Source organism: Heteronotia binoei, chromosome 1, assembly GCF_032191835.1.
Source record: "Heteronotia binoei isolate CCM8104 ecotype False Entrance Well chromosome 1, APGP_CSIRO_Hbin_v1, whole genome shotgun sequence".
Lineage (NCBI taxonomy): Eukaryota > Metazoa > Chordata > Lepidosauria > Squamata > Gekkonidae > Heteronotia > Heteronotia binoei.
In genome coordinates, this window is record NC_083223.1 from 100604529 (window position 1) to 100618552 (window position 14024).

Genomic DNA, 14024 nt, shown 5'->3' on the forward strand with positions numbered 1-14024 from the left:
ACGTGAGAAGCCTAAATATAAAGTCATTGTTCAATAACTTCTCTTTACATCTTTGATCTGGTCAGGACAACGAAAAATCCCCTGCCCCCAGCTATCAAGGTTCAGGTCTGCAAATTTTCCTGCAAGCAGGCTTCTGCCTCCAAATCTCATACTACAATATAACTGTGCATCTCTTAAGCACCTTTTGCCTTTTTGCTGCAAGTTTCAGGACCATCAAAGCCCAAGAGGAAAGCTGCATGAAGAGAAGATGTAAAGAGTATACTAACCTGGGTTAAAAAAGCATACTTGACTCCCGCCCCCCCAAAAGTACTAGCAGTTTCCTTGTTTGCCCTTTTTTCTACTGATTCTGAACTCCCAGGGTAGAGTTCCAAAATACAGATAACTACTAAAGAAGATGGCATAACATACTCTTGTTCTATTGGAGCCACAGCTGTATTTACTTTCACATAGTTGTCAGGCCAGGTTAAAGTCGACCCACATGGAAGAAAATGGTCAATGATCTATGGGATTTCATCTGGTTAAGAGCAGCAGATTCTAATCTAGAGAACTGCGTTCAATTCCCCACTCCTCCACATAAAGCCAGCTTGGTGACCTTGGATCAGCTATTGTTCTCTCAGCTCCCCCCCCAAAAAAAACCCCCAAACAAACCAACAACTGCTAGCTCGCCACAAAGAGCTAGAGTTTCAGGCTGCCAGACAATATTCAAATCACCTGACTATACTACACCTACTGCCACACGATAATTAATTTTTTAAACATTCATAACCTTCTGTTTTGGTGTTCAGTCCAAACATAGAACATGCAATAGTTGCTGCAGAGACTTGGGTTGTATATTTTTCTTTTCTTTTTTTTTTTAAAGACCTCATTTGAAAACTAGACTAATAAAAAAAGAGAATAATAAAATACTCTGGAACAGTAAAATTTGCTGTTCTTGACATCCATGATCAAAACAGTAATATCCTGTGAAAACAACGTAGTGCTTTTAAAAGGTGCATTATACCAGTACAGCTAAAACGGGTTTGCCTAGTAAAAAACTAACTATATACAAGCTTGAAAAGCCTGGGAATTCAAGATTTCAAAAACTTTAAAACCCTAGTAAAGGGATTTGAAAAAAAAGAAAGATAGATTTATGACAATTACGAAAACACAAGAAAGGTGCAGGAATCCTTCAAAAATTCCATAGGATAAAGATGATTAAGTGCTGGGTTCAGACGGTTTCATTCGAATAACCACAATGGAACGCATGCGAAAGCAAGCTGAGGGGAAACTTCACAAGAATCTCCTTTATGGCAAAAAAGGATAAGAATTGTCTCTTGTCTGAAAACAATTAGTAAATAAAAGTTTTCCTTTTATAATTGCAATTTTAAAATCTGTATCACAGTTTGCATTTTTGGTTCTTCTCACTATTTATGAACTTCATATTGCTGGAGTCCTTTGACTGTTAGTCCATTTCTTTCTAACGATGTCTCTGTGAGGCCTCTTCAGTACCGGTGAGACTGGTGAGATTGATGGTACTGAGAACTTTGCTGAGATGATGTAGAATAGCCCATTGTACTCTGGGACTGAGAAGATCCCTGAATGTTGCTTTGGTAATTCAGGCGTGAACTGGAGTGCTAAGGAGGGGGGAAAAAAAAAGTGAACATTTTGCTAGACTGGAACAAAAACCTCCAAAGACGGTGACTGACTATCATAAAAGTTAATTACTGAATGCTGATCAAGCAGTAAATTCTTCAGAGAGCTGAAGTCCTGTGATTAGGGCATCTTTACTCTCAAGAACGCAAGAGATGAAAAATATTCCAGTTACAAACAGGCGTTATGTCCCACCGGTACAAACAGGCGTTATATCCCTCTTACAAAGAGCAGCAGTGGCATGTTATGCTGTGAGGCAAAAACATGAGTCTGCATGGCAGGCCAATCCTGCCATGGCCTTCCAAGGAAACTGTAAATTGGATCCCAAGGTGGTGTTCTGCTGGCATATCAGCACTTATACTAGCAGAATGACACAGGAAGGGGGCTATTTTTGCTAATTCAGCCTCTCAAAGTAGGGTCCACATTGGCCTTCTTGCTGTTTGTGAGGGTCCCCTCATCCAAAGGAACAGGCGGTTAGGGGCTTGGTTGTGGGCTGCATTAAGAAGACAGAAGCAGAGCTCCCCTTCACTTGTAATTTGGTTCCAAACCACTGTCTGGGAGCATCAGTCTGATTACATACAATGCTGAGTGGCACAGACTTCCTATACTGGTTTCTTTGTAAGAGGGAGATTTTAAAAGTGCATGTACCAGCAATGATACAGACCATAATAATTTAATTTTCTTAAAAGCAAGAGACAATGTCAAGGCTTTCCACCATCATGTCATTTGCTTGAGAGAAGACTAGGGTTGGGTGAATACTGAATATAACAGTGGGGATCCGTGTGCATTGCTGTGGTTACAGTCTTGGACAGGGGAGACTCATTCAAATACCCACATAGCCAAGACATTCAGTCTCTGACCTTGTGCCAGTCATCTTCTCTCAGCTAGACATACTTTACAGAGTTGTGAGAACAAAAAGTAGGAAGGGAGAACTGTGCATGTCAGCATGATTGGGAGAAGAGCAGAATAAAAATGGGATGGATGGAAGTTGGCAGGCAAACAAGGTAGAGAGGCAGGTTTCTACACTGTCACCAGTTATATAAAAGACTATGCTGCAAAACCAGGAAAGATGGTAACATCATTCAGTGCTCATCTGAAAAACTTCATGTTGCAACTGCAGTAGAACAAAACGTTATGTTAAACCAGCATTTTTTTTAAAAAAAATGGGACAACAAATAGGGAAAACATGAAACACAACACTATTGTCAGAATTCTTAGTAAGAAACAAGTAAATGGAGGAAAAGACTAGTGTTGGAGGTTATGATTTTAGTACTTCAGGTCCTTTGTCTTACTGTTATCAACAAAACCAGTTTCTCATGCTAGATTACTTCTGAAAAACAAAAGTCCTAATAACTTACTATTTTATTTCTGTGCGTGTACTATCATTTTACTGTTCTTTTCTTCATTTTACTAAGTTTTATTGTCTAAAACATAGCTGTCAATGTAAATCCCTTAATATCATTTTATTCCAGCATTATTTTTTCTTTTTAATTGCAAGCTGTAAAACTACTTGTTCCACAGCAGTGTAGCAGATTTTGGACAGTAAATATGCAGTCCAGAGCTTGTGACCCAGGAAATGTAATGCTGTCCACTAACAATGGACAGTAGCTTTACTTAGCAGACTACCTGGAATGACAAAAATAAGAGATTTCCAAAGAGGGAAAACTCCTGGCAGCACAAGTGACATGTCTTGAGAGTTGCATCTGACTTAATGGATCTCAAATTGGCAAGCCTGATAGAGCAGAAGTAGGTAGCAACAGATTCTATCATAAAATTAAAGATATAAAACCTCAGTTTTATATCTTCTACTTCCAAGTTACTATAGGGGAACTTACACTGACATATTATTCAGGTTTTGAACCTATTACTTTTTGTACACAAAGATCAGGAGTAGAATACCACTGAACATATCAACTAAGATTTTTTTTAAAGTGTCAGTCCTTTCAGATTACTTAACATGAAACCAGGAAGGGCCTAATGATATTATCATGACATGATATGGAAAATGACATACAACATTTGTTTTGTTTGAAAGTCAGATTATTGTGACAAGCTAGTACGAAAATAAATAAACTACATAGCTTGTCATAATAATCTGGCTTTCAAACAATACAAATGTTGTATGTCAGTTATGTTCATAAAATTGAATGGCCTTTACTATGAAGGTATATGTGCAAGAAGCTCTAAAATCAAATACCTTGACATCAGTTGTGATGAATGTTAACCTAGAGGCTCATAAAAAGAACAAGGAATCAGGATGGAAAGGACAGGATATTAAAACAAAGATCATACCATTGAGGTAGTGGTGAATGGAAGAAACAGAGCATCTTGCAACCTGATACCAAGTGGATCTACTTATAATTCATCTGTTCAATGATACTTACAGTTGTTGTGTTCATGTAGTGAAAAGACATATCTGTAATAGCTAAGATATGCTAGCATTTTTGCCTAAGGAAACTTGCATGATTGTTTTTAAAATTATTGTGGCCAGATTAATTTATAGCTGCATGTCAGGGCTGACTCATGTGACTTTATCTGAATACGTATTAATTGGATTACATGAGTGCTATACTATGTATCAAAATTGTTGATCACTATCAGCCTGTGATGATCATTGAGCATTTGGACTTAGTTTAGTAACTTCTATGAAAAATTGCCACCTCTTATATATCTTGTGCATTACCTCTAATAAAAGCTTGTTGCATTAAAAATATTGTGAATGAAGCTTTTCCTGGCATGGAGAGAAGTGAGAAAACTTAGCCTCCTTAATTTTTGTGTATCAGGCAGCTATTAATTGCACAAGGACAGTATAAGTTTTAAAGGTAGCAACTTATTTGGATGCATTTCACAGTTCCTGTGCTGGTGCCATCCTCTAAAAACTCCTCACCAGACGTTTATGCTCATATCTTGCACATATGCATCAGCTCTTGAATTAAGTGCCACAGGAAGTAAATATAGGAAACTGACAAGAACTTGTGGGGCATGTTACTTTCCACCATATCCCCCTCTCCGCTCTGTTTCCTCTTTCCCTCCTGCCATTTCCAACTTCCTCACCTTTCCCTGCTTCCTCTTCTCCTTCCCACCACCAAACAACCTACATTTATGCGCTTCCTCCACCTTAAGCTATGTTTATTTATTTACATCATGTATATCCTCCTTTCTCCACAACGGGGACTCAAACTGACATCCTTGTCTCTTCTTCCATATTATCTTCATAACAACCCTGTAAGGCTGAGGTTCTGTGACTGGTCCAAGGTTCCCCAGTAAGCTTCCAAGACATAGTGGGGATTCAAACCTTGGTCTCCCAGCTATTAGCTCAACACTCTAATCACTATGCCACACTGGCTTTCATGGAGTGGCTGCTGTTGAACAGAAGCAAGCAGCCAGGCCTGGGTGGGTAATCCAAGTCATGTGATAGCAGGTCACTTGGTGATTGCCACTGGGCCTGGTCCCTATGAGTCCTTCCCTCACAACCCAAATCAGTTGTAGAGAGGGGTCCTTTCTTTTCCTTTTGACTTTTACTGACAGAATCCAAGCCTTGAAGGATGGCAACATGGTTGTGGTTGCCTAGCAATGGCTACTGAGGGCATTTATTTCTTACAGCTAGTGGTATTGCTCTTATTATTTTAGGGGGGGGGGGAGGAACAACCCTATTTGTATATTTTTTAGATTCCAGATTTTCCAGCAAACCTGGGGCTTTTCCAGCTTTGCCTTGTCTGGCCATTGCCCCAGTTTCCAGATTTAAATATCCACAGATGGGGTCATGTTAAGAATTAGCTATAATGTTGGGGACCCTCAAGGAATTGCAAGGCGACCTCTAATTTTCCCCTCTCCCCAGTATTTCTTCTTTCCCTTCTCTGTAAGCCCCCATAGCCTTGCCTGTTTTTCTGCTTTCTCCACTCCTTCCCACCCACCCATTCATCAACTTGACCTTTATCTGCTTCCCCATCTTCTCTCCCTCTGACAGCTGGAAAAAGTCTGGTTGCATTACATAATGCCAGGCCCAGCTGTATGGTGTCACCTGCCAGGCTTATACCCAGTTGTGCTTGAGGAACCTGAAAGGGCTTGCAATGGATATTTCCCTTTTCCCTATATCCCATTCCTCAAACTATTTTCTCTTTCTCTCCTCCTGGCAGCTCCTGTATGCTCTTTTCCCCTGCTTACTTCTTCTTCTCACTCACCAATGAACCTACCTTTTATCTGCCCTCTTCAGCTAAATTATTTATTAACTTAATTAATAACTCCACCTTTCTCCACAATAGGGAGCCAAAGCAGCTTACATTATTCTCCTCACCTCCATTTTATCCTCACAACAACTCTATGAGGAAGGTTAGTCTGACAGTGTGCAATTGGCCCAAGGTCACCAAATGAACTTCCATGGCAGAGTCCTGAATTTGAACCTAGGCCTCCCAGATCCTAGTGTACAACTCTAACCACTAAACCACACTGCTGCTGTTGAACAGTACTGAGCAACTGAGCCTGGATAAATCATAGAAGTTGTGTGGCAGCAAGTCATATCATTGTTGCCAGGCGTCGCCCCATTGAGTTCCCCCTCCCCCTACCTTTTACTGGCAGAAACCAAGACTGAATGCTGATGATAATGTTGTAGTTGTCTAACAATAGCCATAGGACGCATTTGTGTCTTACAGCTCCAGGCAATATTTACATCATTTTGGGTTTAACCCTTGTATATTTTTTAATTTCAGATTTATATTTTTTTTCCAAACTTGAGGCATTCCTCAGGATGCAGAGAGATTTCTCCAATCTGCCCATGGCCCCAATCTCCAGATTTAAGTATCCACAGATGGAGCCATTCTGAGTATTAGATATATTAATATGCTGGGAAAGATCACTTTAGAATAAGATCATCTTATTGTAGCCATTTTTAAACTCATTTCTGCTTGCCCCCCACAGAAGAAACAAAAAATGCAGGAGTGTAAAAAAAAGGTTAAGTACCTGATAATCTGAAGGCATGACAGGCCCGCCTGAATTAGTGCCTGAAGGCCCTATACGTGGTTTCTTATTTGGAGGCACCTGGTTGAGGCTGGAGTCCTGGCTATGCTGGAGACCTGCCCCAGGGCCACCACCTCCTGCTCCACCTCCCCCTGCAGTTCCATTTGTCTGGGTACTGTTTTGTTGCTGTTGAGGTGCTGCTTGCTGTTGTTGAGGTGCTGTTTGCTGCTGATGTTGGTTCTGCTGCTGATTCTAAGGAGTAAGAAAAACAACATGAGGACATAAGTGTTTCAGTAATCACAAGTGCAGAATGATCCTTCAAGAGTACTGAAGAAGGGCCTCTCTATTCTTCAACTTATAAAGTGAACTAAGAGACTCTAAAATGTTTGGGATTAGCAGTTTTCCTGCCTCTTGCATCCAGCATGATGGCAAATATGAAGGAACAACATATACCATCTGTGTCCCTCAGACAAAGCTAATCTAGTCTGTTGTTGTTCAGTTGCACAGTCGAATCTGACTCTTTGCGACCCCATGGACAAAGTCACGCCAGGCCCTCCTGTCTTCCACCATCCTCCAAAGTCTACTGGCAACATAATGTGAAGTTTCTCACAACCTGTATTCCAAGTGATGAGAATGTCAATCCTCAGTTTATATCTTTATTGATTAGCATACTGCAGACAGCATCATTTTAGGTCATTTCTCCTGGCAACAAAACCCAGAAAATATAATGTCATTTGAAATAAATCTGTGTTGCAGTCATACTTAGATATTATGGTGCTGGAGAAGATACAGAGTTATAACTAAAATAGTCAAGAGTTTAGAGCACCTTCCTATGAGGTAGAGCTAGTTTATGTCTGTTACAGAAAAAAAATGCTAACTTGACAGAATGAAATAAAGAATGATAGGGAAAAATGAGACACCAGTAAGCTGGGATAACTAATAATTTCAGGACTAACAAAAGTACCGCACACAATTATTTTATGGAATTAATTAATTTACAGGGCTTTGTGGACACAAAGCGAGCCTCCAGGTAAGTCCAGGAACACAAACTTGTTGTTACCATGAAGCTAGGAAGGTTTTGTTGGGGCTACTTTGACCAAGCATCTCTTCCTTCTTAACAATTCTCTCACCCAGAAGAGTAGTTCAAAGACAAAATTTGAAGAAGCAGCACATCTCTGAAAAGTCATCATTCTATGATCACGTATCACCGACAGTTCTAAAGGACCCAGTATTTGTTCATCCAAACAGCTTTCTTCAACTTAAAATATTTTATTTGAATTCATTTTCCACCTAAAACATTTTCATCCCATTCTTGTTCCAAGGAGCTCAAAGCAATTTACAGGGTTCTTCCATCTTTATTTTATACTCACAAGTCTGTGAGGGATATTAGAGTTAAAGAAAGTGACTGGCTCAAGGTAAGAAGCTTTGTGGCAAAGTGGAGATTTGCAGCCAGGACTATCCAGTATTAGTTGACATTCTAAACACTGCACTACACTGGTTCACTTACTCAGTAGATTGCAAAATGCTCACAACATCAATTTACATTAAATGTATCTGAATTAGTACATCACATTCCAATAACAGATCTTCCAGGACAACCAGACATTCTTCTATTTATTTATTCTAGTTAACTTCTAGTTATTCTAGTTAACTTCAGAGCTTCCTTTCCAAAAATTCTCCACTTGGCAGTAATGAGGTTCACATCACTTCTTGCCTTTCTCCATTTTTGGTGCTGTTTTTCTTTCCTTTTGTCTTCTTGGCATCTGAATTCCCAAAAAATGTACAGGTGTTCAAACAGGCACTGGGGTTACCATTCCAATGAACCCTTTTATAGATTTGAACCTAAGTGCATGAAATATAACAGAAGAATCTGTCTAACCCTCAATTCTTTTATATGCATAAATTAATGATAAATTCTGATCAGAAGAACAATATAATGAATATAATGAAAGTCTAAAAAAATGACACTATAAATAATCATTGTCAAGTCTGCAGTATGTTGTACAGTACTTATCCTCTCCGTGAGACAATGCTTAAATTGTATTATTCAAAAGGGCAAAGAGAATTACAACACAGAGACAGCTATGTCAAATGAAACAAAAATAATGAAGTTATTTGTACAAGAAAGTAGTTATTTGTTAGAGACATGGCAAAAAAAAAGTTTACTGTTCTCCCAATACACTATAGACCAATTAGGTTAACATGTCCTGGGTATGCGCAGTTGTGGAAGCAGAATAAATTACCAGAAAAATGGGACTGGATTATGAAAGTTATGCATTGGAGCGAAATGGACAAACTTACTAGAACTTTAAAAGAACTTGATATAGATAAGTATAACAAGGAATGGGAGAAGTTTCAAAAGTATGTTGAAAAACAGTGGAAGGTGAAAGGACATTTGGTGATTTTTAACAATAGTTATTTTTTTTTCTTTTTTTAACTGTAAAGTGTTAACTATAGATAAAGTAGAATTATGGAAATTACAGTGTTCTTTGCATATAAGGATTGGGTTTAATGGACTATAATTAAGATAGGTAACACCAAAAATTAAGTATAGTAATATTATAAATAGAAAATAGTAATAAGTAATTTTGTTCTTATTTGTATTTTATTATAGTTATAAGTGTTTTTAAAAGGTTCTTAAAAGGCTAATATTACCTTTTTAATATATATTTTAAGTTGAATGCACCGGGGATATCACAAAAAGGGGGAGGGAGATAGGAAATGTGATGCAATATGTTTGATGTTTATTTTTGGATGATTACTGATTAATGTTGCTGAATAATAAAAAATTGTTTACCTAAAAAAACATGTCCTGGATAAACTGGTAGAAACTGTTATTAAATATGAAACTGTTGAATTCATCGAAGAATGAACCTAGCTGAAGAAGGATCAGCATGGCTTTTACAAAGGGAAGTCCTGAAGAATTCTTTGAGAATGTAGACAGGAGTAACCCAGTAAACTTTATCAAAGTGTCTGATAAAGTACGTCACCAAAGACTTCCAAGTAAACTTAATAATGAGAGGGGGGGGAGGGGCTTCTTATATTTGCCTATAAATTACAAAATATGTACAGTAATAAAATATGTTTTGAATCTAACATAATTTGGAAGATTATCTCATATAATGTGCATCTTCCTTTCATGTTAATACAATACTACCTATGTAGCAGGAAAATAACGGAGCCGCACACATTACTGGTATGAAGCGAGGTTTTTTACTTCTGGTACCAAAAGCAGGGTCCAGTTGAGCAGCATAGCTCCAAAATGCTGAACCTCCCCACCCCGCATCTTCAGACTGTCTTTTTATGCACAAAGCAAGCTTAGCAGGCAAGCTCACAAGTTTATCTGACTCAACATTCCCCACCCCCTTGCAACTCCTAGTACTTTTCCATTCCTCCTATCTCCTTCCTTCATCAGTTGCAGCAAGAAGCTTCTCAATGAGGCTCCTTTGTCTTATCCTAATACACATCTGTGAACACCCACCCACTGAAGGCTGTCTGTGCTTCTAACAAACACTGCATCAGACACCCTCATTTTGAAGGCAGAAGCATGCTTTCATTCATTATTACAGGGGTATTCATTAATTATTCAGGGGTCCCCCTTTATTCCCCCCTTTCAGCCTCTGAAAGCTTATTTAAGTCTAAAGGAGACTGACCATCAGCATACAAATTAATGAAATATTGTTTCCTTTCCTCTGGAGACATGTACAAGATGCTGACATTTTTTTCAAAGGGAGTAAGAGCCTTTACAGCATTATTAATACTGTACCTTATAACAGGAATTAAACATGGCAATAGCATTAAACCTCCTAAGGAAATACCAATTAAGAATAAAATTCTTCCAATCTCCCATAATTTGTCCAAACCATGATGCATCCAAATTTTTCCATGTTTGCACTGGTATATGAACAGTTTTACAAATTTCAGATGCTATGTTCTGCACAGCCTCTCCATTATCATCAATATTAAGACAGCAATTTGAAAGATTAAACTTCCCACAGACATCACCTTGTTCAGCCAGCAAATAATTCAGAGCCAAACGGTTCTGACATACGGCTGCATGCATCTGGGCCTGCTGTCTAGCCAACAGTTCTAAAGCCATGACTGTTTGATTCGTAATAATTTCTACCACAGCTTGCAATCTAATAATACAGTTTAGCATGTACACAGGCGTACGGTAACCCCAAGACCCATCTTGTGCCCAAGTAGCTGGGCCATAGTATTCAATGATCCGCTGTGGGGGCCATTCATCTCCCCACTGCGTACCTCGATGTCCAAGGAACGTTTTGATCTAACATAATCAAACACTGGGGTTCCCAAAGCAGAACCAACATTTAATGGCAAAAGAAAGAAGCTGGGATGTATTGTTCCAATAATGCAAGTCCCATACCATCTCCTGGGCAGGAGTGTATAAGCCCTTTTACCACAGATCCAATATAACCCTTCAGGAGCCATCCATTGCTCAGAGGAATCTGAAGCAGCATTAGAATATTTATTTATACTCCTAACATTTTACCATGGCTGAAAATCCTCTATAACAGTGTCATTGGCCTCTACCCATTTCGGTTTTCCCTTAGTGGAGCTGACTAACAGAGTTTGGTGGCATGAAGTGAGCCCAGCATGCTTTCCATTAGTCCACAGCACAGCCCGGGAAATGCACAATTCTCCATTCACCACTGTCTGCAATTCCTGGATCTTTCTCTCTTCTCTCTTTGACTCTGATCTAGGTTTATTCCATCGGACTAGGTCAGAAGGCAAGACCTCAGTGCCAATTCAAGGCCATCTCTCACTCATTAGTGGACCTCCGCACACCCAACAGTTAGAAATATTTAGGGAGGCAGCTATTTGCTCAGCTAAGGCTATAAAAAGATTACTCCCAGGTTCTGGAATGACAGATTTCTCGTCCTGAGCATCATTAAACACAGTCTTATACAAAATTTTCTTATTCTCCTGGACAGGTAGCTTAGGCTTAGGCTTTTTCACTTGGTTAGACTTTAAATCAACCGCCCACCATACCCACTGTGATGTCGGGCAGCGAAAACTTCCTCTAAAAGCTATTGTCCTGGTTGATCCAGGATATTCTATTTTTGCTTGATAATAAGACACTCCACGTTCTATACAAATTATCTGAGTGTTAGGTTTTATGCAGACTCCATGCACTCCCCTAGATTGAACACGCAACATACGTTTAGCCTTTCCTTCTCAGCATCTATAAAATCTCACTGCTTGAGTACAGCACATTGGCACACTGGCAAAAATATAGCAAGAAAGAACAGCAATAAGAGCTTTTGAAACATGCATGATTTTTAAGTCCTACAGCAAATGCTTATAGCGAAATAGCACTATTGTAATAATATATTCAATACAGAAAAATAAGCAATTCAAGAAGTTCAGCAAACTAATACAAAGGAATATCCAACTCTGTATGGCTCCAGAAGACTTCCTCAAGCTTCGGCTGTGCATAGATCAGCCAGCTTCCGGGTGTAGCTGGAGCAAGGCTGCTGCCTCAAAGCTTCGGTCGTGCGTAGACCAGCCAGCTACAAGCTGTTGACTTTTAACAGTCTTTACTAAGTGACATAAGGCCGGGTAGGGTTTTTATAAAGTTTCAAAGTTAATGGTTTCCCTGGAACTGGCTGTGCTTTCCAGTAATCTGCAGTTTGCTTTAAATGTGACCAATGGATCCACGCTGCTACTCCTTGTACCTTGACGGCTGTAGGGGAACTTAAAATGACAGTGATTGGGCCCTTCCACCTAGGCTGTAAGGTCTTTGCCCTCCAGCTTTTTACCCACACACTATCCCCCGGCTGGTAAGCATGTACAGGAGAATACATTTGATATGGCAAAGTTTCAAACACATACTTATTCACCTCTTTTACAGCTTTGCCCAAGGCTTGCAATTCCTCAGAAGTTATAAGGATCCTTACTGCAAAAGGTCACCTCAAATTCCTTGGACTATTTGGGGGAGGGGTGTCTTCCATAAACGATCTCGAAAGGTGACAGGTGAAGTCATTTGTGTGGCAAACAGTGCAACCGAAACAATGCAATTGGCAACATTGTAGTCCATGGCAAATGGGTTTCCTGACAGAGTTTAGACAAGGCAAGTTCTATTAGCCCTTTCAACTTTTGCCGAACTCTGTGGGCAGTAGGCTGCATGCAATTTCCAGGTAATACCAAGCAATGTAGATACATTGTAGAAATTGTGGAGTAAGCTTCAATCCATCCAGACATCGTACAAACAAATACAAGCATGTAACGGTAATGTCCAGCTTTGGGCATCTCAGTGAAATTCACAACTAGGGAGGAGAAAGGTGTTGCTCCCACTGGCTGACTCCCAGGGAGTTGAGTGGGACCCAAACTTGGATTATTCTTTGCACATGTAACACATTGTGCAGAGGCTTGGGCTGTCAGTGAACTCACACAATTAATATATGCCCACTTACTCACAAAGTGCTCTAGTGCAGTCTTTCCATAGTGTGTTCCCTCATGTAGGTGCTAGATTAATGCCCACGCTACAGCTTCTGGAATGTAAATTCTGCCATCGGGGAGAACATACCAGCCATCCCTTCATTTGATTACTGCCCCTTGAATTTGGACCCACTGCTCCTCTGCTAGTGAATACTGAAGGCTCCATTCAGTTAGGGAGATTTGGAAAGCAGGCTGGACCTCTATACCTCCCTAATAAGGTTTGAGGGCAGCTTCCTTGGCTGTCAAAACTGCCTCGCGATTTCCTTTTGTTACCATAAACTAACAAACATAAACTATCTTTTCTGAAATAGTTAACAGCTTATGAATTAGCTGAAAATATATTCCAAATAAAACGGCAAAAGGGTCCTGTGGTACCTTATAAACTATTGAGTCATTGTGAAACAAGATTTTGAGAGCTAGGGCCCACTTTCTCAGATATAATTTCATGCATCTGACAAAATGGACTCTTGTACACAAAAGTCTGTGCCACAAAATGGTTCTTCAAGATAACTCAATATTGTCATTTTGGCTATATCAGACTAACCCTTTTAGGTATAACAATAATAATTATATAAATCAGTTCTAAAGGTGTCACATTCATTTTCTTTTTAAACACTGACAATATTAAAATATAATACTTGATGAAGAATATATTCTGCACACATTTCAAAGATACCATGACTATAACAGTTACTGAATATTAAGTTGACATGGCTGATGTGTGGAACAGAGAGCCCATTTGTAAGGGGATAGACAACAGATGAGAAGAAGTCTAAAAAAGTTCTAAAGGAATTAAAACTTAATATTCAGTTCTTTTATGCAGCTGCCGAAGGCCACCATGGGCCTCCAGATAAAGAATCTCTCTGGCCTCCACCTCTCACCATTCAGGCTTAACCCAGTCATCATAAGAAAGCAAATAATTTAACTTGACTGAGCCACTGAAATGTTGTCCCCCTGCCTCCCACTTCTTGACACTGTTC

At 39.4% G+C, this 14024-nt stretch overlaps 1 protein-coding gene across 2 annotated transcripts in view; it reads right to left on the reverse strand.

The window, feature by feature from the left end:
• Positions 1-833: 833 nt before the first annotated feature.
• The window catches only part of CDK19 (cyclin dependent kinase 19), a 165208-nt gene continuing 152017 nt past the window's right edge, over positions 834-14024 (reverse strand). For both annotated transcript variants that reach the window (XM_060238154.1, XM_060238158.1), the window contains 2 exons: positions 6586-6834; positions 834-1613 (listed from right to left, as the gene is read on the reverse strand). In XM_060238154.1, the coding sequence (XP_060094137.1) occupies positions 1482-1613; positions 6586-6834 (381 nt within the window). In that variant the 3' untranslated portion in view covers positions 834-1481. The remainder of the gene's footprint in view (positions 1614-6585; positions 6835-14024) is intronic.